The sequence below is a fragment of the Pristiophorus japonicus genome, chromosome 1 (assembly GCF_044704955.1).
Source record: "Pristiophorus japonicus isolate sPriJap1 chromosome 1, sPriJap1.hap1, whole genome shotgun sequence".
NCBI lineage: Eukaryota > Metazoa > Chordata > Chondrichthyes > Pristiophoridae > Pristiophorus > Pristiophorus japonicus.
Genome location: NC_091977.1, coordinates 204,361,678 through 204,389,570, shown reverse-complemented (window position 1 = coordinate 204,389,570; position 27,893 = coordinate 204,361,678). Strand labels below are relative to the sequence as shown.

General features: G+C 43.8%; 1 protein-coding gene across 3 annotated transcripts in view; it reads right to left on the bottom strand.

Moving 5' to 3' along the window:
* Nucleotides 1-27,893, bottom strand: part of LOC139268258 (centromere protein C-like) — a 159,838-nt gene that overhangs the window by 118,966 nt on the left and 12,979 nt on the right. For all 3 annotated transcript variants that reach the window (XM_070886326.1, XM_070886314.1, XM_070886320.1), the window contains exons 2-3: nt 12,968-13,023; nt 1,846-1,928 (exon numbers count right to left, since the gene is read on the bottom strand). In XM_070886326.1, the coding sequence (XP_070742427.1) occupies nt 1,846-1,928; nt 12,968-13,023 (139 nt within the window). The remainder of the gene's footprint in view (nt 1-1,845; nt 1,929-12,967; nt 13,024-27,893) is intronic.

Genomic DNA, 27,893 nt, shown 5'->3' with positions numbered 1-27,893 from the left:
AAGACAGTCCAAGTGGATAAGCTATTCCAGCTATATATGTTAGGAAGGACCAGGGGGCACAAGAATAAGTTACACAAGTAGAATAGTAGATGAGATGCTAGGAAGTACTACTTCTCAGAGAGTCGTCAACCTATTGAACAAGCTGCCGGCACATACAAGCATTCAAAAGGAAGCTGGGCGAGTTCCTGAGAATGGGAAACAAACTTGCATATAGACAGTAGGTGGGTCATTCATTGGGGGTTGCTACATCCAGTCATCGTGATCTCCTGGAGCTTGTATGATCACCTTCTGGAGTCGGAGAGGAATTTCACAGTTTTATCCAAAATTAGCCTGCCGTTTTTTCACCTCTCCCAAGAGATTGTGTGGATTTGAAGGGGGGGAGGTTAATGATGGTGATCGTGCAGAGGTCACACCATGACAGGATAGGATTCAATGGACCAGCTGGTGCTATCCTGTCCTTTTTCAATGTTTATTCAGAAGCCTTTGCAGCTGGGATCTATACTGCAAGTTTTCCTCAATATGCTTAATTCAGTTCGGTTCAGTTTCTGGATTTGGACCTAGTTCATTGTAATGACCGTTACCCATTTAAAATGAATAGCTTACTGTTAGCATTACGATTGGGAAACCTAGGCCTCGAATTTCTTGGGCCAATCTACAAATTGCACTCAACCAAAATTTTGTGCCAGAATGTCTGTGCAAGATTGTCGCCTCCTAAAGACTTTCAGATTATTAAACTGTGGAAGAAATATATTCTAAAGAAGACATTTCAACCCCATCTGGAATGGTTCAATCTTCGTAATTTCCTGATAAATATTCTTACTATATATTTCAACTTTTGTGCAATTACTTTACTTATACATAAATGTGTTTTAGTCTGAATACATGGCCCAGCAGAGTAGACAGGATAACATGTTGGGCATCCCATCGAAGGGTAATTAGCTCATGGTACGTATTTTACTCATGACATACAAGAGCACAAGTTTCAGTCCATAGGGACCTATCTGCTGATAAAAGCTGTCTTTGTGAGCACAAGGAAGTGTTGAGAAGAAGCTATATTATAACACCCTGCACGGCCATTTGTCGCATGGAAAAACTGAGCAGACAGTAGCGATGTTTTCAACAATTTCTTGCTCATTATCCTTTTCTAGGAAGCCTAAGGTCCAGAAACAGATGCAACATGACCACAGTCCCATCTGCTGTTAGGGAGAGGCTTAAAAAGTACACTTCAAAAGGTATAGCTGCAAAATTTACTCTCTAGCTGTTTTAAATATTAAATATTCAACGTAAGACACACTAGTCTTTTACCCTCTCAGTTTTCTTGTCTGGGTTCCATCGGGTTTCGAAGACTAGTTAACTATCGGCAATGTTTTTGAACAGATTGACTGAATGCACTTTCCTTCGGGAAAAAAAATCTATTTGCATTGGCAAAATTAATAGTGGGTACAGAAAGACATAAGTAAAAAATCATTTTGGGGTGGGAAAAGAAGAGGGCATATTCCACCTGATGAAGATTTAATGCCCTTTTTCTCTCTCGCTCTCGCCCCACCCCGCCAGTTATTTCCCGTTACTGATCTCAGGTCACAACTCAGAAGCCAAGTGAGCAACATGCTTGCAGCACACTGCCAAAGCTTCCCTTGACCACTGCTGAATAATTCCCAAAGACCCTCCATCTAATTTTCCTTCATTCTGACCTCCATTAGATGCAGCTGAGACCAGGTACGCCACAAGTTTGGTAATCAAACCCAAATATCACAGTTCAGCAAATTTGTGTTCGATCATGCACTGCCACTATACATGTAGAGTTTAATGTATCCCATTTAAATTGGGTATTTAAGTAAAGTTCACCTAGTCCAGCCAAGAAGTTATTTAGAATGGTCGATGTGTTGGGATTTTTCTGCGAGATGATGGTCAGAGGTTTTCCTGTCAGCCTAGAAAGTTTGAAAGAATTAAAGTGATAAATGCTTTGGACACATTTTAATGCAGCTATGAACAACTATATTTCACATCTATCAAATCCACAAAAGTGCTGCACGAGAAAATTTGGCAAAGCACATCAACTTGAAATCTGAAGGCTCAGATTATAAAATTCAATGTACAAGTCATACATTTATGAAAGACTTCCATCCAAACATAAGGACCAACTGCTACAACTCATAGGGCTTTAACCAAATTAGCACATTAAATACCTATACAGTATGTAACATCCATATTGCTGTAAATGACTCAACTATTCGGTCAGGTTTTTCTGTTACACACACAAGACCCAAGAAAACATGGAACAAGGAAAAGCCATATTGGCCTCACTCTTTCTGAAAGAAACAGTACAACATCTACTATCATGCATTCTTCCCAAATTATATAGTCTTGATTAAAGTAAATGATTACACATAAAACTGCCAAGATGATAAAGCCCCATTAATAGTTCTCCATGGCACCCAAGGTACTGGAGCTAGAATCGCAGATGAGTTAAACATTAGACCCGACATTTTTCAAATCTGGTTATTATATTTCACAGGTGATCATTGCATGGTCTAAGGATTAAAAGAGCCATTGTTTTATACCGCCTATGTTTTGAAATTTCAGCTTTATACGGGCTCCATAAGGTTAGATGTCTTTCCACCGGAGCTTGGGCATTGTATGCATAATTCTTTATTCTATATCATTTCTCTACATCTTGTCTTACCAGCATGTTACATTTATTACTGTATACTAATAAAAATGTGCAATAACATCACTGCCTCCTTTCTGGTAACTGATGCTGGTTTGGAAGTTAAGGAATAGGGTCTCAGGAGTACATCAATATTTACAACAGAAAAGTTTAAAAACCACTTCTGTGAAGTGTATTTGACTATCTCCATCTATTCTTTGAAGCCTTTAATTTCCTTCTTAACCAGATATGTATCCAGAATCTTAGCCACTATTGACTACTTTTAATGGGAATTTACTCCCCACAGCTAGATGAGAGGGGGTTATTTTCTTCTCACTTGAGACTCATGAATTTACAACAGATCCTCTGCCTTCTAATCTCATTCCATATTAAATAACCCGCTTATGTCTACTTCTTTCAACATTTAAAAGGCTGGAGCATGTACCTTCGCACTAACATAGAAATTAGGTACAGGAGTCGGCCATTCGAACCTGCACCGCCATTCAATAAGATCATGGCTGATCATCCAATCTCAGTACCCCTTTCCTGCTTTCTCTCCATACCCCTTGATCCCTTTGTCCATAAGGGTCATATCTAACTCCCTTTTGAATATATCTAACGAACTGGCCTCAACAACTTTCTGCGGTACAGAATTCCCCAGGTTAACCACTCTCTGAGTGAAGAAGTTTCTCCTCATCTCGGTCCTAAATGGCTTACCCCTTATTCTTAAGACTGTGACCCCTGGTTCTGGAACTCCCAAGCAACGGGAACATTCTTTCTTCCTCTAACTTGTCCAATCCAGTCAGAATTTTATATGTTTCTATGAGATCCCCTTTCATTCTTCTAAACTCCAGTGGATACAAGCCCAGTTGATCCAGTCTCTCCTCATATGTCAGTCCTGCCATCCCGGGAATCAATCTGGTGAACCTTCGCTGTACTCCCTCAGTAGCAAGATCATCGTTCCTCAGATTAGGAGACCAAAACTGTACGCAATATTCCAGATCTGGCCTCACCAAGGCTCTGTACAACTGCAGTAAGACCTCCCTGCTCCTATACTCAAATCCTCTAGTATGAAAGCCAACATGCCATTTGCCTTCGTCACTGCCTGCTGTACCTGCATGCCAAACTTCAATGACTCATGTACCATGGCACCCAGATCTGTCACCATTCCTAATCTGTCACGATTCAGATAATATTCTGCCTTCGTGTTTTTGCCCCCAAAATGGATAACCTCACATTTATCCACATTATACTGCATCTGCCATGCATTTGCCCACTCACCTAACCTGTCGAAGTCACCCTGCAGTCTCTTAGCATCCTCTTCATAGCTCACACCGCCACCCAGCTTAGTGTCATCTGAAAACTTGGAGATATTACATTCAATTCCTTCATCTAAATCATTGATGTATATTGTAAATAGCTGGGGTCCCAGCACTGAACCCTGCGGCACCCCATTGGACACTGCCTGCCATTCTGAAAAGGACCCATTTATTCCTACTCTCTGCATCCTCTCTGCCAACCAGTTCTCTATCCACGTCAATACATTACCCCCAATACCATGTGATTTAATTTTGCACACTAATCTCTTGTGTGGGACCTTGTCAAAAGCCTTTTGAAAGTCCAAATACGCCACATCTACTGGTTCTCCCTTGTTCACTCGACTAGTTACATCCTCAAAAAATTCTAGATTTGTCAAGCATGATTTCCCTTTCATAAATCCATGCTGACTTGGACCGATCCTGTCACTGCTTTCCAAATGCGCTGCTATTTCATCTTTAATAATTGATTCCAACATTTTCACCACCACCAATGTCAGGCTAATCGGTCTATAATTCCCTGTTTTCTCTCTCTCTCCTTTTTTAAAAAGTGGTGTTACATTAGCTACCCTCCAGTCCATAGGAACTGATCCAGAGTCAATAGAATGTTGGAAAATGATAACCAATGCATCCACTATTTCTAGGGCCACTTCCTTAAGTACTCTGAGATGCAGCCTATCAGGCCCTGGGGAATTATCAGCCTTCAACCCCATCAATTTCCCGAACACAATTTCCTGACTAATAAGGATTTCCTTCAGTTCCTCCTTTTCGCTAGACCCTCGAACCCCTAGTATTTCCGGAAGGTTATTTGTGTCTTCCTTAGTGAAGACAGATCCAAAGTATTTGTTCAATTGGTCTGCCATTTCTTTGTTCCCCATTATAAATTCACCTGATTCTAACTGCAAGAGACCTACGTTGGTCTTGACTAATCTTTTTCTCTTCACATATCTATAGAAGCTTTTGAAGTCAGGTTTTTATGTTCCCTGCAAGCTTCCTCTTATACTCTATTTTCCCCCTCCGAATTAAACCCTTTGTCCTTCTCTGCTGAATTCTAAATTTCTCCCAGTCCTCAGATTTGATGTTTTTTCTGGCCAATTTATATGTCTCTTCCTTAGATTTAACACTATCCCTAATTTCCCTTGTTAGCCGTGAAAGTGGGTATTAAAAAGAAATCCCACTGCACTAAACAAAGAGGAGGAAGGACTTCTTCTGGTACTGGCCAAAATTCTTGGTCCATCAACACCAGCTAAATATAGGCTATCTGATCGCTGACCTCTGCTGTTTGTTGGACCTTGATGTATGGAAACTGGCTACTGCATTCACCTACATAGAAACAGAGACTGCACTTTAATGTAATTAAACTTGGGGCATCCGAGAGATACAAGTTGCTGTATAAACTGTTGCTCCTTTTTTAGCCTTCTGCCAATGAAGTTGGATTCAATTCTGCAAGTCTTTTATTAACATTTGAAATGCTTAACTCATGAGTCATTCTTCTCTGCACCCTTCCCAATACACAAACATCCTCTCAAAGGTAGGGTGTCAAAATTGTACATGATATTCTAGATGTGGTTTTACTAATAAAAGATTGAAATAATGTGTGTCAATTTATCAGATGGCCTCAAAATGGATCCCAGTAGATGATTAGCCTCAATTACAGCTTTCAATGTCTGGTCAACAACCATATCCAAATCTTTTGCCCAGATTCCTCCCATTATGTTCAGCCAACAATCCAAGTTATCTACATTAAAATCCTTTTAGCTTAGCTACTTAATATGTCCACATTCTTAATACAAATAATCTCTTATGTAGCAGGGAGTCAACAGCAATGTGACAATTCAGAAATCAGAGAATCATACAGCACAGAAGGGGCCATTTGGCCCTTCGCGCCTGTGCCAGCTATTTGAAAGAGCTATCAGATTAGTCCCACTCCCCTGCTCTCTCCCTTTTTTCCCTCCAAGTATTTATCCAATTCCCTTTTGAAAGTTATTATTGAATCTGCTTTCACCATCCTGTCAGGCAGTGCATTCCAGATCCTAACAACTCGCTGCGTAAATATTTTTTCTTCATGTCATCTCTGGTTCTTTGGCCAATCATCTTAAATCTGTGTCCTCTGGTTACCGATCCTTTTCCCACTATAAACAGTTTCTCCTGATTTACCTTACCAAAAACCCTTCAAAATTTTGAATACCTCTATCAAATCTCCCCTTAACTTTCTCTAGTCTAAGGAGAACAACTCCAGTTTCTCTAGTCTCTCATCCCTGGTATCATTCTCGTAAATCTCCTCAGCACCCTCTCGAAGGCCTCGACATTCTTACTAAATTCTGGTGCCCAGAATTGGCCACAAAGCTCAAGTTGGGGCCTAACCAGTGTTTTATAAAAGTTTTAGCATAACTTGCTTGATTTTGTACTCTATACATCTATTTATAAAGCCAAGGATCCTATATGCCTTTTTAACAGCCTTCTCAACATGCCCTGTCCCTTCAAAGACTTGTGTACATACAAATACCCTCTCTTCTATATTGGTTATGCATAGTGTTAAAATCAAGAGTGCCAGCAATGATTCCTGTGGAGCTTCACTAGCCATCAAACCCCAGGCATCATTAGTGTACACATAATATATTGAAGCATATTCAGTCTTGAAGCAAGAAAATAAGTTTGTACTGTACCACGCTCGAAGTCTATGCTGGTATAAGAAATAAGAAATAGGAACAGGAGTAGGCCATACGGCCCCGCGAGCCTGCTCCGTCATTCAATTGCTGATCTGATCATGGACTCAGCTCCACTTCCCCGTCCGCTCCCCATAACCCCTTATCATTTAAGAAACTGTCTATTTCTGTCTTAAATTTATTCAATGTCCCAGCTTCCACAGCACTCTGAGGCAGCAAATTCCACAGATTAACAACACCGAGAGAAGAAATTCCTCCGCATCTCAGAATAAGGAGCTGGCCATTTAAAACTAAGATCACGCCCTCTAGTTCTAGTCTCCCCCATCAGTGGAAACATCCTCTCTGCATCCACCTTGTCAAGCCCCCTCATAATCTTATACGTTTTAATAAGATCACCTCTCATTCTTCTGAATTCCAATGAGTAGAGGCCCAACCTACTCAACCTTTCCTCATAAGTCAATCCCTTCATCCGCAGAATCAACCTAGTGAACCTTCTCCAAAGCAAATATATCCTTTCGTAAATATGGAAACCAAAACTGCACGCGATATTCCATCTTTGTAACAAGCTTATGTCTTCACCCACATAAAAAGAGCATGATTGTTTTTAGCATTATTTTGTTGAGAACATTTCCAAACAGGAGATCGATTAATCATTTAGGTGGTATTTCTTTTGTTTTCACTTTGGCTTTCAGTTTGACCACTTCTTTTATCAGAAATACAGTCCTAAATCTGGTTTTAGGAATAATAGAATATTTTGAAAATAGTCTGAACCAAGATCTCCTACTCATAGTATAACTAACTAACTTGAGGACTGAGTTTAAATAAATTACAGCTTCATTAGATAAAATAATATTGCTACATAATTTTAAAATTAGATTGTGTGTTTTGGTTAGCCCAAGTCAAGAGAAATTGGCTTCGAGGTAGTTAATCTGACACACAAAACCATAAGACCAACCCATATCCTATTACAACCGTAAGAATCTGATGTTTTTACGATCTGATTTAAATATGAGTTACTAAAAGTTATCATCGAGCCAAATATGCTTTTGATCTTGCTAATGACTTTTGAATAGAGAATAGAAACATAGAAACATAGAAAATAGGTGCAGGAGTAGGCCATTCGGCCCTTCTAGCCTGCACCGCCATTCAATGAGTTCATGGCTGAACGTGCAACTTCAGTACCCCATTCCTGCTTTCTCACCATACCCCTTGATTCCCCCCAGTAGTAAGGACTTCATCTAACTCCTTTTTGAATATATTTAGTGAATTGACCTCAACAACTTTCTGTGGTAGAGAATTCCACAGGTTCACCACTCTCTGGGAGAAGAAATTCCTCCTCATCTCGGTCCTAAATGGCTTCCCCCTTATCCTTAGACTGTGTCCCCTGGTTCTGGACTTCCCCAACATTGGGAACATTCTTCCTGCATCTAATCTGTCTAACCCCGTCAGAATTTTAAACGTTTCTATGAGGTCCCCTCTCATTCTTCTGAACTCCAGTGAATACAAGCCCAGTTGATCCAGTCTTTCTTGATAGGTCAGTCCCGCCATCCCGGGAATCAGTCTGGTGAACCTTCGCTGCACTCCCTCAATAGCAAGAATGTCCTTCCTCAGGTTAGGAGACCAAAACTGTACACAATACTCCAGGTGTGGCCTCACCAAGGCCCTGTACAATTGTAGCAGCACCTCCCTGCCCTTGTACTCAAATCCCCTCGCTATGAAGGCCAACATGCCATTTGCTTTCTTAACCGCCTGCTGTACCTGCATGCCAACCTTCAATGACTGATGTACCATGACACCCAGGTCTCTTTGCACCTGCCCTTTTCCTAATCTGTTACCATTCAGATAATAGTCTGTCTCTCTGTTTTTACCACCAAAGTGGATAACCTCACATTTATCCACATTATACTTCATCTGCCATGCATTTGCCCACTCACCTAACCTATCCAAGTCGCTCTGCAGCCTCATAGAATCCTCCTTGCAGCTCACACTGCCACCCAACTTAGTGTCATCCGCAAATTTGGAGATACTACATTTAATCCCCTCGTCTAAATCATTAATGTACAGTGTAAACAGCTGGGGCCCCAGCACAGAACCTTGCGGTACCCCACTAGTCACTGCCTGCCATTCTGAAAAGTACCCATTTACTCCTACTCTTTGCTTCCTGTCTGACAACCAGTTCTCAATCCATGTCAGCACACTACCCCCAATCCCATGTGCTTTAACTTTGCACATTAATCTCTTGTGTGGGACCTTGTCGAAAGCCGTCTGAAAGTCCAAATATACCACATCAACTGGTTTTCACTTGTCCACTCTACTGGAAACATCCTCAAAAAATTCCAGAAGATTTGTCAAGCATGATTTCCCTTTCACAAATCCATGCTGACTTGGACCTATCATATTACCTCTTTCCAAATGCACTGCTATGACATCCTTAATAATTGATTCCATCATTTTACCCACTACCGATGTCAGGCTGACCAGTCTGTAATTCCCTGTTTTCTCTCTCCCTCCTTTTTTAAAAAGTGGGGTTACATTGGCTACCCTCCACTCCATAGGAACTGATCCAGAGTCAATGGAATGTTGGAAAATGACTGTCAATGCATCCACTATTTCCAAGGCCACCTCCTTAAGTACTCTGGGATGCAGTCCATCAGGCCCTGGGGATTTATCGGCCTTCAATCCCATCAATTTCCCCAACACAATTTCCCGACGAATAAGGATTTCCCTCAGTTCCTCCTCCTTACTAGACCCTCCGACCCCTTTTATATCCGGAAGGTTGTTTGTGTCCTCCTCAGTGAATACCGAACCAAAGTACTTGTTCAATTGGTCCGCCATTTCTTTGTTCCCCGTTATGACTTCCCCTGATTCTGACTGCAGAGGACCTACGTTTGTCTTTACTAACCTTTTTCTCTTTACATATCTATAGAAACTTTTGCAATCCGTCTTAATGTTCCCTGCAAGCTTCCTCTCGTACTCCATTTTCCCTGCCCTTTGTCCTCCTCTGCTGAGTTCTAAATTTCTCCCAGTCCCCGGGTTCTCTGCTATTTCTGGCCAATTTGTATGCCACTTCCTTGGCTTTAATGCTATCCCTGATTTCCCTTGATAGCCACGGTTGAGCCACCTTCCCTTTTTTATTTTTACGACAGACAGGAATGTACAATTGTTGTAGTTCATCCATGCGGTCTCTAAATGTCTGCCATTGCCCATCCACAGTCAACCCCTTCAGTATCATTCGCCAATCTATCCTAGCCAATTCACGCCTCATACCTTCAAAGTTACCCTTCTTTAAGTTCTGGACCATGGTCTCTGAATTAACTGTTTCATTCTCCATCCTAATGCAGAATTCCACCATATTATGGTCACTCTTCCCCAAGGGGCCTCGCACAACGAGATTGCTAATTAATCCTCTCTCATTACACAACACCCAGTCTAAGATGGCCTCCCCCCTAGTTGGTTCCTCGACATATTGGTCTAAAAAACCATCCCTTATGCACTCCAGGAAATCCTCCTCTACCGTATTGCTTCCAGTTTGGTTAACCCAATCTATGTGCATATTAAAGTCACCCATTATAACTGCTGCACCTTTATTGCACGCACCCCTAATTTCATGTTTGATGCCCTCCCCAACATCACTACTACTGTTTGGAGGTCTGTACACAACTCCCACTAACTTTTTTTGTCCTTTGGTATTCTGCAGCTCTACCCATATAGATTCCACATCATCCAAGCTAATGTCCTTCCGAACTATTGCCTTAATTTGCTCCTTAACCAGCAATGCTACCCCACCTCCTTTTCCTTTTATTCTATCTTTCCTGAATGTTGAATACCCCTGGATGTTGAGTTCCCAGCCCTGATCATCCTGGAGCCACGTCTCCGTAATCCCAATCACATCATATTTGTTAACATCTATTTGCACAGTTAATTCATCCACTTTATTGCGGATACTCCTTGCATTAAAACACAAAGCCTTCAGGCTTGTTCTTTTAACACCCTTTGTCCTTTTAGAATTTTGCTGTACAGTGGCCCTTTTGTTCTTTGCCTTGGGTTTCTCTGCCCTCCACTTTTCCTCATCTCCTTTCTGTCTTTTGCTTTTGCCTCCTTTTTGTTTCCCTCTGTCTCCCTGCATTGGTTCCCATCCCCCTGCCATATCAGTTTAAATCCTCCCCAACAGCACTAGCAAACACTCCCCCTAGGACATTGGTTCCGGTCCTGCCCAGGTACAGACCGTCCGGTTTGTACTGGTCCCACCTCCCCCAGAACCGGTTCCAATGGTGATAACATGATTGGGAGAATTCAGAGGAGTTACTGAGTCCAACAGTGTGAGGGAACTGAAAGAGATATAGATATAGACATTAGAACATGTTTTTTTTAAATTCTAAAATAAACACAGAAATAGATAAAACTAATTAAGTCCAAATTTACTGCGGTTCTTTTCAATTGTACCAAGTACAGAGTAAAATTTAAAAGCAACTGTCTTACTCATGTTTTCACTTTAGTTGTTTGAACTGTTTTTAAAAAAATTATATTTGTTTTCACTGAATAACAAATTAATTTACTCCAAAGTCACTTTCTTCTCACACAGGAGATCACAAAAGAAATTATGAATGTGAGAAAGTGTAAAAGGATTGCGAAAGTGGTAGATGGCTAGAGAAGGTGGCAAAAGGATGGAGATAGGGAATCATGGGAAAAGAGCTAAAGAAATGGTCAAGATGCAGACAACTGCAGAATCAACAGAAAAAAAAGGGGTTACCAAGAGTTGAAGTTGAGGTTAGACACGGGTCATGAGAAAGCCCAAGGCAGCACAAAGAAAGAAAGCAATTCTCGATAGGAAGGGCAAAGTAATAGCTTCTACTGATAAGGAGGAAGAGAAACTAATTGGGTTCTTTACTGATAAGGGAAGACAGTGTAGCAAAGCTATAACTAACCTACCTGACACCAGCCCTAATTGGGAGACTTTCTTGCCTGCCATTGGATGTACTCGGGGGGGGGGGGGGGGGGGAGGCAGAAAGGGATTGGATAGACCAAGTGCTAATCAAATGTGTTCTGTTTTGAAAATGTATATCTACTGTGCTTTTCGCGCTGAAAAGGGGCTTGTCCAGGGGAAGGTAAACAGGCTCTGATTGAGAGTGTCCCTTTGTCTTGACAAGTCCCGGCCGGAGAATCTTCAATAAAGGTCTTTTACAGAAAAGGCAAGAGGTGTTCACGTATCAGTGTATTCGCTGAAACAGATTCAGGGAAAAAGAATCCGTATTAACAAATGTGTAACCTGTACTCAACATGATTGGGTGCCTCCATACCCAATAGGCAAGCTACCCTTTCCCCACACACAATGCTTCTTGACAATACCTCAACATGCTCTCGCCGAAAATAAGAGATTCTAGGAATAGCACTGAAACCACAGGGCTATTCCAGTGTCTCGCATCTTTTGACACAAATCTGTTACCTACAGTGACAATTGTCTGGTTTCAAAGTTTGAGAGATGCTGTGGCAGCCTCCACCACCCATTAGCACTCTTTGAATCTCTCTTGCATGGAGAACAGGAGAGAACAGTGTAACTACACCAAGGTAGGGATACTTAGCGACACCAGAGACATGGTGGATTTGAGGAATTGGGCAAGCAGGATATGACAGACTGTATCACTACTTATTATTATTCCAAGTAACTTAAATGTCAGGGTTCAGAAACACTGCCTCCTGTTAACATACGTAACCTTCAAAATGGAATTGGAAATATGCTCGAAAGGGAAGCATTAGCGGGGCTATGAGGAAAGAGCAGGGGAGGACTAATTGGATAGTTCTTTCAAAAGAGCTGGCACAGGCACGGTGGGCCAAATGACCTCCTTCCATACACTATGATTCGATGAATCCTTCATACCTTGTATGGCAATGTAAATAAGGCATTTCATTAATTGGAAAAAAATGAAGGACAGAAAATGTAGTCCACTCATTAATAATTCAGCAACACGACAGGCATGTAAAAGTTATTGAACACTAGCTCAAAAGTACAAGTTCACACAAAACATTACAATCTATCTACAACTCTACTCGATTAGAAAAAAATTTGATGCAGATTCTAATCCCTTAAAAATCTTATAATTTCAAAGCGACAGCAAGAGCTTCAAAACAAATAAAGTGGCAATAAAATTCTACTCAGAAATTATATCATAAGCAAAATCAATTAAAGAAAATTGGATGACCTTCCAGAATCACACATTTTGATTTTTTTTTACATTTTCTTAATTAAACTAAATTGGTCAACATGTAAATGAGAATTTAATCAGTTGCCGTCACCAACCTTAAAAACATTCTAGTTAAGAAACAATTCAAGGTTATTTTACCTCCCAAATGCTTGGTCTCTATAGTATCTACTTCTATAGGGCTGTTTTGGCAATTCCTACAAAACAAAAAGACAAATATAAAAATCTAACATTTTGTAACTGCAATATCCGGCAATACTACCTTTCAGTATTTTTGCACATTTTCAAAGCAGATAAATTCACTAACCCACACATCCAGCTGTCTCAGTGATAGCCCTACTCCAGAGACTTGAGCACAAAATCCAGGCTGACATTCCAGTGCAGGACTGAGGAACTGCTGCACTGTCGGATGTGCTGTCTTTAGAATGAAAAGTTAAACCGAGGACCCGCCTACCCTCTCAGATGAGTGCAAAAAGATCCCATGACACTATTCGAAGAACAGCAGTGGAGTTCTCCCTGTTGTCATGGCCAATATTTATACCTCAACGAACACCACTTTAAAAAAAACATTATCTGGTCATTATCGCGTTGCTGTTTGTGGGAGGCCCATGCTTTTGTACGCCTCAGTGAAGATGTTGACGATGACTTGGAGTTCAGTCGCTGAATGTGCGTATGTAGTTCGACGACAGAGGTTGGGACGATCCTGGATCTGAACTGGACACGACGATGGTTGAACAGGTTCCCATTGGTTCTGTAGTTTAGTTCCACTCCAGCAGGGAGCGTGTTGAGTGCGAGGTGGAGCATGGCAGCGAGGAAAATTGAGAAGAGGGTTGGCGTGATGACGCAGCCCTACTTGACCCCGGTCCGGTCGTGGATTGCGTCTGTAATGGATCCGCTGGTCAGGATCATGGCTTGCATGTCGTCGTGGAGCAGGCGGAGGAAGGTGACGAACTTTTGGGGCAGCCGAAACGGAGGAGGACGCTCCATAGTCCCTCGCGGCTGACAGTGTCAAAGGCCTTTGTAAGGTCATAAGCAGCTATGTACATGGGTTGGTGCTGTTCCCTGCATTTTTCTTGCAGCTGCCGCATTGCAAACATCCGCTGTAAACATACACTAAACATTCATAAGACAAATGTCCTCTACCAGCCTGACCTCCGCCACACAGCACTACCCTACAATCATCAAGATCCATGGCGTGGCCCTGGACAACGAGGACCACTTTCCATACTTTGGGAGCCTATTATCAACAAGGGCAAACATAGACGACGAGATTCAACACTGCCTCCAGTGTACCAGTGCAGCCTTCGGCCACCTGAGGAAAAGAGTGTTTGAAGACCAGGCCCTCAAATCTGCCACCAAGCTCATGGTCCACAGGGCTGTAGTGATACCCGCCCTCCTGTATGGCTCAGAGACGAGCACCATATACAGTAGACACCTCAAATCGCTTGAGAAATACCACCAACGATGTCTCTGCAAGATCCTGCAAATCCCCTGGGAGAACAGACGCACCAATGTTAGTGTCCTCGACCAGGCCAACATCCCCAGCATCGAAGCACTGACCGCACTCGACCAGCTCCGCTGGACGGGCCACATTGTTCGCATGCCTGATACAAGACTCCCAAAGCAAGCACACTACTTGGAACTCCTATACGGCAAGCGAGCCCAAGGTGGGCAGAGGAAATGTTTCAAGGACACCCTCAAATCCTCCTTGATAAAATGCAACATCCCCACCGACACCTGGGAATCCCTGGCCAAAGACCGCCCGAAGTGGAGGAAGTGCATCTCGGAGGGCGCTGAGTACCTCATCGCAGACAGCATGCAAAAACCAAGCGCAGGCAGCAGAAGAAGCGTGAGGCAAACCAGTCTCACCCACCCTTTCCTTCAACGACTGTCTTCCCCACCTGTGACAGAGACAACAATTTCCTTATTGGACTGTTCAGTCACTTAAGAACTCATTTTTAGAGTGGAAGCAAGTCTTCCTCAATTTTGAGGGACTGCCTATGATGCTGATGGATTGTGGGATCATGATGTGCACACCTTGGCTGCCGCATTTCCGACATTAAAACAATGACCACTGCTGTAATGCACTATGGGATGGCCTGAGATCATGAAAGGTGACACCTAAAAACAAATTATTTCTTTCTTTCAGATACCTGACAATGTACACTCTATGGCCCCAAGTTTCCACATGATTTGCTCCTGATTTTTTAGGAGCAACTGGTGTAGAACGGAGTATCTTAGAAATCGGAATTCTCCACATTTAGTTTGCTCCAGTTCTAGTCAGTTAGAACAGTTTCACTTTGGAACAGAATTTTTTTTTCAAAGGGGGGCGTGTCCGGCCACTTACACCCGATTTCAAAGTTTCGTGAGTGAAAACTTACTCCAAACTAACTTAGAATGGAGTGCGTGAAGATTTTTGTACACTCGAAAAAACCTTGTCTACACTTTAGAAAATCAGGCGTTGGTTACAAATTAGGCGTAGGGAACGAGGTGGGGGGGGAGGGGGGGGGGAAGAGAAGTCATTAAATTCTACAATCAATCCTTGGTTATACTTATACAAATATTATACAAATAAATCCAACCTGAATAAAAATTTATAAGCAAAGAAAAGATTAAATAAACCATGTTCCTACCTGTGTGAAAGTGCTTCAGGCAGGCCTTTCATGTTGGAGACAGGCAGCGGTGTGGCATCGGTGTCTCGACGGCAGCGGCAGCAAGCTTCGAGCTGAGCTGCAGTGCTTGAGGCAGGCCTTCATTCTCTTCGTGGCTGGCCGCGAAGAAGCAGCACCGGACGGACCCGAGGCCATTCGGCCATGAGATATCAGCGGCGTCAGTGGCTGGCCGGCAGCCGAAGAATCAGCGGACCGATGTAAGGCCATTCGGCCACGAGATAGCAGCGGCGTCAGTGGCTGGCCGACAGCCGAAGAATCAACGCAGGACACACACAGCGGTTCTTGAGGCCATTCGGCCATGCTTTAGGGGCGGCGTCAGTGGCTGGCCGGCAGCCAAAGAATCAGCAGCGGACGGACGTGAGGCCATTTGGCCATAGGATATCAGCGGCGTCAGTGGCTGGCCGGCAGCTGAAGATACAGCAGCAGCCTTCGAGCTGCGAGGGGGACTGAGGCCATTTGGACAGGGAGAGGCAGCCACATCGACAGTTTTATATTTAAATTTGCAGAATGGGTGCTGCATTGTCAACACCACATATTATTGCAAAGTTGAATTGGCACTCTTATTTCTCCAAACACACAGTCCTTAATTTGCATGCACCAATGCAGCACCGGTTCTGCAAGTTTAGCAGTGAAAAGCTGAACTCACTGATTTGAGCAGGTGATTTATTCAGCAGTGCTGCTAAAAGCACTCCCTCACACACAGAAATATCAAAAAAAATTAAATTACAAGCCTTTGCAGGGGTCCAAGAAACAAATCTTCACTTTTTCTGCAGTATTTTTAAAAATGGCCGAGTGCCAATGTTTGTGTGAGACTGCGTGTGCGCGCATGCTCCAACGCGCATGCGCAGGGTTGCCGGCACCACGAAGGCTAATTTAAATTGTACCCGCCCCCTGCTACTTAGAAAATCGGCGCGGGTGTTAGGCTCCGCCCCCTGCTGCAAAGAGCGCGCCGCGCCAAGCAGACAGAATATTGGACTTTTTTTTAGGCGCAGTTTTCGGCGCGAAAAACAAGCGCCCAGCTCGGAGGTGCACCGTTTTCGCCGCGGCACGAAACTTGGGGCCAACAAATTTACAAACTTGATTGGAATAAGGGAAGGGAAGATAGACTATGAAAGTAAACGAGCACAAAATATAAAAACAGATATCAAGAGTTTCTATAGGTATATAAAAAAGTGGCTAAAGTAAATGTTAGTCCCTTAGAGGACGATACCAGGGAATTAGTAATGGGGAACATGGAGATGGCAGAAACTCTGAACAAATATTTTGTATCAGTCTTTACGGTAGAGGACACTAACAATATCCCAACAGTGGATAGTCAAGGGACTATGGGGGGGTGAGGGGGGGAGGAACTTAACACAATCACTAAGGGGGTGGTACTCAGTAAGATAATGAGATTAAAGGTGAAGAAATCCCCTGGATCTGATGGCTTGCATCCTCGGGTCTGAAGAGAAGTAGTGGCAGGGATTGTGGATGCATTGGTTGTAATTTACCAAAATTGCCTGGATTCTGAGAGGTCCCAGCAAATTGAAAAACTGCAAATGTAATGCCGCTATTTAAAAAAGGAGGCAGACAAAAAGCAGGAAACGATAGACCAGTTAGCCTAACATCTGTGGTTGGGAAAATGTTGGAGTCCATTATTGAAGAAGCAGTAACAGGACATTTGGAAAAGCAAAATTCAGTCAGGCAGAGTCAGCATAGATTTATGAAAGGGAAGTCATGTTTGAAAAATTTGCTGGAATTCTTTGAGGATGTAACAAACAGGGTGGATAAAGGAGAACCAGTGGATGTGATGTATTTAGACTTCCAGAAGGCATTTGACAAGGTGCCACATAAAAGGTTACTGCACAAGATAAAAGTTCACGGGATTGGAGGTAATATATTAGCATGGATAGAGGATTGGCTAACTAACAGAAAACAGAGAGTCGGGATAAATGGTTCATTTCCTGATTGGCAACCAGTAACTAGTGGGGTGCGCAGGGATCAGTGCTGGGACCTCAACTATTTACAATCTATATTAATGACTTGGAGGAACGGACTGAGTGTAACGTAGCCAAGTTTGCCGACAATACAAAGATGGGAGGAAAAGCAATATGTGAGGACACAAAAAATCTGCAAAAGGACATAGACAGGCTAAGTGAATGGACAAAAATTTGGCAGATGGAGTATAATGTTGCAAAGTGTAAGGTCATGTACTTTGGCAGAAAAAAATCAAAGAGCAAGTTATTACTTAAATGGAGAAAGATTGCAAAGTGCTGTGGTACAGTGGGACCTGGGGGTACTTGTGCATGAAACACAAAAGGATAGTATGCAGGTACAGCAAGTGATCAGGAAGGCCAATGGAATCTTGGCCTTTATTGCAAAGGGGATGGAGTATAAAAGCAGGGAAGTCTTGCTACAGTTATACAGGGTATTGGTGAGGCCACACCTGGAATACTGCGTACAGTTTTGGTTTCCATATTTACGAAAGGATATACTTGCTTTGGAGGCAGTTCAGAGAAGGTTCACTAGGTTGAGTCGGTTGGGTCTCTACACATTGGAATTCAGAAGAATGAGAGGTGATCTTATCGAAACGTATAAGATTATGAGGCGGCTTGACAAGGTGGATGCAGAAAGGATGTTTCCACTGATGGGGGAGACTAGAACTCGAGGGCATGATCTTAGAATAAGGGGCCATCGATTTAAAACTGAGATGAGGAGAAATTTCTTCTCTCAGAGGGTTGTAAATCTGTGGAATTCGCTGCCTCAGAGAGCTGTGGAAGCTGCGACATTGAATAAATTTAAGACAGAAATAGACAGTTTCTTATACGATAAGGGGATAAGCGGTTATGAGGAGCCGGCAGGGAAGTAGAGCTGAGTCCATGATCAGATCAGCCATGACCTTATTGAATGGCAGAGCATGCTCAAGGGGCCGTATGGCCTACTCCTGTTCCTATTTCTTATGTTCTTATGTAAAATACAGTGACAAAGTAAGTTATCAGGAAAAATAAATTCTTAGAGCGTGTGTTGATGCTCAATAACTAATTTGCACTCCAAACTTTCCTCACAAATTAACTTTTGCATTAAAACAAAAAATTAGTTTTAAAGTTCCCTATTCTTAATGAATTTCCACGGATTGACACCACACTGTCCAAAAGGTCGGGTGTGAGAAGGGAAGAGAACGATCAAGTAGACACTTGCGTGTCATTCCAGAATGGCTCCGAGTTTTTGAAGCTTTGCACAGAATTCTGCACAGAGAGAACAGATATGGTGACATAAAATCCATTTGTTCTCTCAACAAAATATATAAATTAATGAAGTTAGTCCATCGTTATGAAAACATGATTGTAGCATTTCATAAGTCGTTACAGATGAATACAATAAAAGTGCTTTTATTACAAAGTACTATGGAAATAGTAGTGGTGTTTTTATTTCAAATTAGTGGTTCTCTGCATAGAAACATAGAATAGAAACATAGAAATTTATAGAAGGAGGCCATTTCGTTCCATCGTGCCCGCGCCGGCCGACAAAGAGCCACACAGCCCTTGGTCAGCAGCCCTGAAGGTAACATATAAACCTATAAACAATGAACAATGGTGGACAGATAAAAAGCAACCGGCCCAACCAGTCCGCCCTACACAACTGCAACGCAACATTCTACACTCCACCCCAACCGGAGCCATGCGATCTCCTGGGAGAGGCAAAAAAACAGATTAAAAACCCAAGCCAATTGAGAAACAAATCTGGGAAAATTCCTCTCCGGCCCATCCAGGCAATCGAAACTAGTCCAGGAGATCACTCTGGCCGTATTAGATTTCCTGACGTCCTTACTATCATGTCTGCGCCAACCAAGAGGTTATCCAGTCTAATCCCACTTACCAGCTCTAGGTCCGTAAGCCTGCAGGTTACAGCACTTCCAAGTGCCCATCAAGCACCTTTCAAATGAGGTGAGGGTTTCTGCCTCTACCACCCTTCCACGGAGCGAGTTCCAGACCCCCACAACGCTCTGCGTGAAAAAGCTTCCCCTCAAATCCCCTCTAAACCTTCCACCAACCACTGTAAACCTATGCCCCCTCGTAATTGATCCTTCAACCAAGGGAACTAGGCCCTTGCTATCTACTATATCCAGGCCCCTCTAAATTTTATACACCTCAATGAATTCTCCCCTCAGCCTCCTCTGTTCCAAGGAGAACAAACCTAACCTATTCAATCTGTCCTCATAGACAAGATTCTCCATTCCAGGCAGCATCCTTGTAAATCTCCCCTGCACCCTTTTCAATGCAATCATGTCCTCCCTATAATATGGCGACCAGAACTGCACGCAGTGGAATAACCAGTGTATTATACAATTTAAGCATAACCTCACTGCTCTTGTATTCTATGCCTCAGCCAATAAAGGCAAGCATTCCGTATGCCTTCTTAATCTCCTGGCCTGCTACTTTCAGGGATCGGTGCTCCCTTTGCTCATCTACACTTCTAAGTGGCCTGCCATTTAATGTGTATAACCTTTTCTTATTAGCCCTCCCCAAGTGCATTACCTCACACTTCTCTGAATTAAATTCCATTTGCCACTGTTCTGCCCACCTGAGCAGTCGATTAATATCCTCCTGCAGCCCATGACATTCCCGTTCATTTTTCACCACAGCCAATTTTAGCATCATCTGCAAACTTCTTAATCATATATAGAAACATAGAAAATAGGTGCAGGAGTAGGCCATTCGGCCCTTCGAGCCTGCATACCATTCAATAAGATCATGGCTGATCATTCCCTCAGTACCCCTTTCCTGCTTTCTCTCCATACCCCATGATCCCCTTAGCCGTAAGGACCATATCTAACTCCCTCTTGAATATATCCAATGAACTGGCATCAACAACTCTCTGCGGCAGGGAATTCCACAGGTTAACAACTCTGAGTGAAGAAGTTTCTCCTCATCTCAGTCCTAAATGGCCAACCCTTATCCTAAGACTATGTCCCCTGGTTCTGGGGTTAGGGTTAGGGTTAGGGTTAGGATTAGAGAATATTCTTCCCGCATCTAACCTGTCCAGTCCCGTCAGAATCTTATATGTTTTTATGAGATCCCCTCTCATCCTTCTAAACTACAATGTATAAAGGCCCAGTTGATCCAGTCTCTCCTTAAATGTCAGTCCAGCCATCCCAGGAATCAGTCTGGTGAACCTTCGCTGCACTCCCTCAATAGCAAGAACGTCCTTCCTCAGATTAGGAGACCAAAACTGAACACAATATTCCAGGTGAGGCATCACCAAGGCCCTGTACAACTGCAGTAAGACTTCCCTGCTCCTATACTCAAATCCCCCAGCTATGAAGGCCAACATACCATTTGCCTTCTTCACCGCCTGCTGCACTTGTATGCCAACTTTCAATGACTGATGAACTATGACACCCAGGTCTCGTTGCACCTCCCCTTTTCCTAATCTGCCGCCATTCAGATAAGATTCTGTCTTTGCATTTTCGCCCCCAAAGTGGATAACCTCACATTGATCCACATTATATTGCATCTGCCATGCATTTGCCCACTCACCTAACCTGTCCAAGTCACCCTGCAGCCTCTTAGCGTCCCCCTCATAGCTCACACAGTCACTCCGTTTAGTATCATCTGCAAACTTGGAGATATTACACTCAATTCCTTCATCTAAATCATTGATGTATATTGTAAAGAGCTGGGGTTCCAGCACTGAGCCCTGCGGCACTCCACTCGTCACTGCCTGCCATTCTGAAAAGGACCCGTTTATCCCGACTCCCTGTCTGCCAACCAGTTCTCTATCCACGTCAGTATATTAACCCCAATAGCATGTGCTTTGATTTTGCACACCAATCTCTTATGTGGGACCTTGTCAAAAGCCTTTTGAAAGTCCAAATACATCACATCCACTGGTTCTCTCTTGTCCACACTACGAGTTACATCCTCAAAAAAGTCCAGAAGATTTGGCAAGCATGATTTCCCCTTCATAAATCCATGCTGACTTGGACTGATCCTGTCATTGCTTTCCTAATGCGCTATTTCAAATCCTTGATGATTGATTCCAACATTTTTCCCACTACTGGTGTTAGGCTAACCGGTCTATAATTACCTGCTTTCTCTCTCCCTCCCTTTTTAAAAAGTGGTGTTACATTAGCTACCCTCCAGTCCATAGGAACTGATCCAGAGTCAATAGACTGTTGAAAAATGATCACCAATGCATCCACTATTTCTATGGCCACTTCCTTAAGTGCCCTGGGATGCAGACTATCAGGCCTCTGGGATTTATCAGCCTTCAATCCCATCAATTTCCCTAACACAATTTCCCGCCCAATAAGGATTTCCTTCAGTTCTTCCTTCTCACTAGACCCTCGGTCCCCTAGTATTTCGGAAGGTTATTTGTGTCTTCCTTCATGAAGACAGATCTAAAGTATTTGTTCAATTGTTCTGCCTTTTCTTGTTCCCCATTATAAATTCATCTGAATCCGACTGCAAGGGACCTACGTTTGTCTTCACTAATCTTTTTCTCTTCACATATTTATAGAAGCTTTTGCAGTCAGTTTTTATGTTCCCGGCAAGCTTCTTCTCGTACTCTATTTTCCCCCTCTTAAATCAAACCCTTTGTCCTCTCTGCTGAATTCTAAATTTCTCCCAATCCTCAGGTTTGCTGCTTTTTCTGGCCAATTTATATGCCTCTTCCTTGGATTTAACACTATCCTTAATTTCCCTTGTTAGCCACGGTTGAGCCATCTTCCCCGTTTTATTTTTACTCCAGACAGGGATGTACAATTGCTGAAGTTCATCCATGTGATCTTTAAATGTTTGCCATTGCCTATCCACCGTCAACCCTTTAAGTATCATTTGCCAGTCTATTCTAGCCAATTCACACCTCAAACCATCGAAGTTACCTTTCTTTAAGTTCAGGACCCTAGTTTCTGAATTAACTATCACTCTCCATCTTAATAAAGAATTCTACCATGTTATGGTCTCTCTTCCCCAAGGGGCCTCACACAACAAGATTGCTAATTAGTCCTTTCTCATTACACATCACCCAGTCTAGGATGGCCAGCTCCCTAGTTGGTTCCTCGACATATTGGTCTCGAAAACCATCCCTAATACACTCCAGGAAATCCTCCTCTACCGCATTGCTATCAGTTTGGTTAGCCCAATCAATATGTAGATTAAAGTCACCCATGATAACTGCTGTATTGCATGCATCCCTAATTTCTTGTTTGATGCGGTCCCCAACCTCACTACTACTGTTTGGTGGTCTGTACACAACTCCCACTAGCGTTTTCTGCCTTTTGGTATTCCGTAGCTCCACCTATATAGATTCCACATCATCCAAGCTAATGTCCTTTCTTACTATTGCATTAATTTCCTCTTTTACCAGCAATGCCACCCCGCCTCCTTTTCCTTTCTGTCTATCCTTCCTAAATGCTGAATACCCCTGGATGTTGAGTTCTCAGCCTTGGTCACCCTGGAGCCATGTCTCCGTGATGCCAATTACATCATAACCGTTAACTGCTATCTGCGCAGTTAATTCGTCCACCTTATTCCGAATACTCCTCGCATTGAGGCAGAGAGCCTTCAGGCTTGTCTTTCGAACACACTTTGCCCCTTTAGAACCCCTTTTATTTGTGAATGTAGGTGGAAGAATCATAAAAGGGTTAATAAAATGGTTCTACGAATCAATTAGAAAATAAGAAAAGACAGAATTGGTTTCCCCGTGAGAAAGTAGTGGACAAAGTCATCACTGATGAACAAGGGTTTATGGCCATGACTTGATAAGGAACACATTTGCTTCGTGTGATTAAGCTGGGCTATTCCGCTCGTAAAAGCATAAAGTGTTCTAAAGATAAACAGGCTGTCAATTCATGAAGCCCTAATAACACACTGTGATTGATGAAGCAGGCCATACCTCCTTCGGTTTGTAAGAATAAAAGGGATGCATCTGTGAGGATAGGCAGACCTTTTGTCTGCCTGCCCCGGAATCTGTAGACTCTGTGCTGGCAGTTTGGTAACAGGTCCGAAGCTGCTTCAATAAAGATGTAAAGATTGAAGGTATCTGACTCGATTGTTGTCAAATGCAGCTGACCACCCGAACTAGGACTTAACATATTCAAATCTAGATCATTGATGTATACCACAAAAAGCAATGGATCCAGTACTGAGTCCTCCGGAACCCCACTGGAAACATCCTTCCAGTCACAAAAACTTCCATCTACCATTACCTTTTGCTTCCTATCTCAAAGCCAATTTTGGATCCAACTTGCCACTTTGCCCTGGATCCCATGGGCTTTTACCTTAATGACCAGTCTGCCATTTGGACCTTATCAAAAGCTTTGCTGAAGTCCATATACACTACATGGTATGCACTACCCTCATCGACCCTCATCGACCCTCCTGGTTACCTCCTCGAAAAATTCAATCAGGTTAGTCAAACATGATCTTCCCTTAACAAATCCGTGCTGACTGTCCCGGATTAATCCTTGACTTTCTAAATGTAGATTTATCCTGTTCTTTAGGATTTCTTCCAATAATTTTCCCACCAGAGGTTAGGCTTATAATTACTCAGCCTATCCCTTTCTCCCATCTTAAGCAAGGGTACGGTTATGTATTTAATCCTTTGTAACTTGCATTACACCTGACCACCAGAGGGCCCACCTGTTGGGAGTCCTAAGGGATCCCAGCATCCCTTGGGAGCACAGTATATAAGCAGGCCACCCACGAGGTACCTGCACTCTGGAACCATAATAAAGGAGCTAAGGTACACACAGTACTCAGTTTCACCATTTATTGTGAGTACAAGGGCAACGAGGTAACGAACAACCGCGTGAAAATGCAGAGAACAGTCAGCATCCTGGAGAAGTTCTCAGTAGGGGACAATTGGGAGGCCTTCGTGGAGAGACTCGACCAATACTTTGTGGCCAGAAGGGGACGAGAACGCCACCAAACGAAGGGCGATCCTCCGAAGTGTCTGTGGGGCAACAACCTATGGTCTCGAAGAATCTCCTGGCCCCGGCAGAACCAACAGAGAAATCCTATGAAGAATTGTGGTCCAGGAGCACCTGAATCCTAAGGAAAGCATTTTGATGGCGAGATATCAGTTCTACATGGATCGGAGGGCCAGGAAGTGGCGAGCTATATCGCTGAACGAAGGGGCCTCGCAGGACATTGAGAGTTTGAGGGATTCAGAGAACAAATGCTCAGAGACTTTTTTGTACTGCGCATCGGACATAAGACAATCCTTCGCAGACTGTTGACTGTAGAAACTCCGAATCTGAGTAAAGCCATAATGATAGCCTAGGCATTTATGTCCACCAGTGACAACACCAAGCAGATTATGCAGAACAAAGCAGTTTCGGCCAGTACTGTGCATAAAGTAATGTTGGTTTTGAGCAGAAATGTACACGGCAGAACGTACATGCCGACTGTTGTGGCCCGACCTCAATTGACCCAGAGTCCGCCATCATCTGTTAATGCGAGGCAGTTAACATCCTGTTGGCGTTGCAGAAGTGATCGGTCCCATCAATGCCGCTTTAAGCACTTTGCTTGCAATGGTTGCAGAACAATGGGACACCTCCAATGAATGTGCAGGCGAGCTGCAAACCCTGTAATCCCTGCAAACCACCACGTTGCAGAAGAAGATCGATCCACAGTGGATCAGACGGAGTTGGAAACTCGTACGGAGGAGGCAGAAGTGTACGGGGTACACACATTCACGACGAAATGCCCACCAATAATGTTGAAAGTTGAACTGAACGGCATTCCAGTATCTATGGAGCTGGACATGGGGGCAAGTCAGTCCATAATGAGTAAAAAGGCCTTCGACAAGCTGTGGGGAAAGAAGGCTCACAGGCCCAAGCTCAGCCCCATTCACATTAAACCAAAGACTGACACCAAGGAACTAATCCCTGTAATTGGCAGTGCAGAAGTCAAAGTCTCCTATGATGGAGCAGTTCACGAACTCCCGCTGTGGATTGTGCCAGGGGATGGCCACATGATATTTGGCAGAAGCTGGCTGGAGAAAATCCGCTGGAACTGGGACGACATCAAAGCGCCTTCATCTGTCGACGACGCCTCATGTACCCAGGTTCTAAGCAAGTTCCCATCATTATTCGAGCCAGGCATTGGAAGCTTCTTGGGGGCGAAAGTGCAGATCCATTTGGTTCCCGGTACACGACCCATCCACCACAAGGCTCAGGCGGTACCGTACAGGAGTGAAAAAGTGAAAATTGAGCTGGACAGGCTGCAACGTGAAGGCATCATTGCGCCGGGGGAATTCAACAACTGGGCCAGTCCGATTGTTCCGGTACTCAAGGACGACAGTACGGTTAGAATTTGCGGGGACTAGAAAGTAACGATTAACCGTTTTTCGCTGCAGGACCAGTACCCGCTACCCAAGGCAGATGACCATGGAGCACTTGAAGAATCTGGAAGAGGTTATTAGGTCGGTTGAATCGCGTGGGGCTCAGGTTGAAACGCTCAAAATGTGTTTTCCTGGCACATGACGTCGAATTCTTAGGTAAGGAGAATCGCAGCAGACAGCATCAGCCCCACCGACGCCAAGACGGAGGCCATCAAGAACGCGCCGCGATCACAGAACGTGATGGAGCTGCGGTCGTTCCTGGGACTCCTTAACTATTTCGGGAATTTCCTACCTGGGTTAAGCACCCTGATAGAACCCCTACATGCGCTGCTGCACAAGGGAGACGACTGGATATGGGGGAATTCACAAGAGGCTGCCTTTAAAAAAGCCAGAAATTTATTGTATTCTAACAAACTGCTGGTTCTGTATAATCCACGTAAACGATTAGTGTTATCTTGCAATGCGTCGTCATACAGGGTCGGGTGTGTGTTACAACAGGCTAATGATTCGGGGATTCTGCAACCGGTTGCGTATGCATCCAGGAGTTTGTCCAAGGCCGAAAGGGCCTACAGTATGGTTGAAAAAGAGGCTCTGACATGCGTTTACGGGGTAAAAAAAATGCACCAGTACTTATTTGGCCTCACATTCGAGCTGGAACTGACCACAAGCCGCTCATATCGCTGTTCTCTGGGAGCAAAGGGATTAAGACCAATGCCTCTGCCCGCATCCAAAGATGGGCGCTCACGCTATCGGCATACAACTATGTAATCCGCCACAGAGAACTGCACAGATACTCTCAGTCGGCTACCATTGCCCACCACCGGGGTGGAAATGGCACAGCCAGTGGATTTGCTCATGGTCATGGAGGCATTTGAGAACGAGAAGTCCCCAGTTACAGCCCGCCAGATCAGGACTTGGACCAGCCAGGATCCTTTACTGTCCTTGGTAAAAAACTGTGTCCTCCATGGGAGCTGGTCCAGTGGAGATGCAGGAAGCGATTAAGCCGTTCCATAGACGCAAAGGTGAGTTGTCCCTGCAGGCGGACCGTCTTTTGTGGGGCAATCGCATAGTCTTACCCAAGAAAGGCAGAGACACATTTATTTGCGAACTGCACAACACCCACCCAGGCATCGTAATGATGAAAGCCATAGCCAGATCTCACGTGTGGTGGTCTGGCATCGACTCAGATTTAGAGTAATGTGTGCACCAGTGCAACACTTGCTCTCAGTTGAGCAACACACCCAGGGAGGCACCGCTAAGTTTGTGGTCGTGGTCATCCAAACTGTGGTTGAGGATCCATGTAGAGGATGCGAGCCCATTCCTCGGCGAAATGTTTTTGGTTGGCATGGACGCTCACTCAAAATGGATTGAATGTGCAATAATGTCGGTAAGCACATCCACGGCCACCATTGAAAGCGTACGAGCCATGTTTACCACGCATGGTTTGCCTGATGTCCTAGTCAGCGACAATGGCCGTGCTTCACCAGTGCTGAATTCAAGGAATTTATGACCCGCAACGGGATCAAACATGTCACATCTGCCCCGTTCAAGCCCTCATTCAATGGCCAGGCAGAACGGGCAGTTCAGACCATCAAGCAAAGCTTGAAACATGTGTCGGAAGGCTCCTTGCAGACCCGGTTGTCCCGAGTGCTGCTCAGAAACACAGAAACAAAGAAAATAGGTGCAGGAGCAGGCCATTCGGCCCTTCGAGCCTGCACCGCCATTCAATAAGATCATGGCTGATCATTCACCTCAGTACCCCTTTCCTGCTTTCTCTCCATACCTCTTGATCCCTTTAGCCGTAAGGGCCATATCTAACTCCCTCTTGAATATATCCAATGACCTGGCATCAACAACTCTCTGCGATAGAGAATTCCACAGGATAACAACTCTCTGAGTGAAGAAGTTTCTTCTCAGTCCTAAATGGCTTACCCCTTATCCTTAGACTGTGTCCCCTGGTTCTGGACTTCCCCAACATCACAAACATTCTTCCTATATCTAACCTGTCCAGTCCCGTCAGAATTTTATATGTTTCTATGAGATCCCTTCTAAACTCCAATGAATACAGG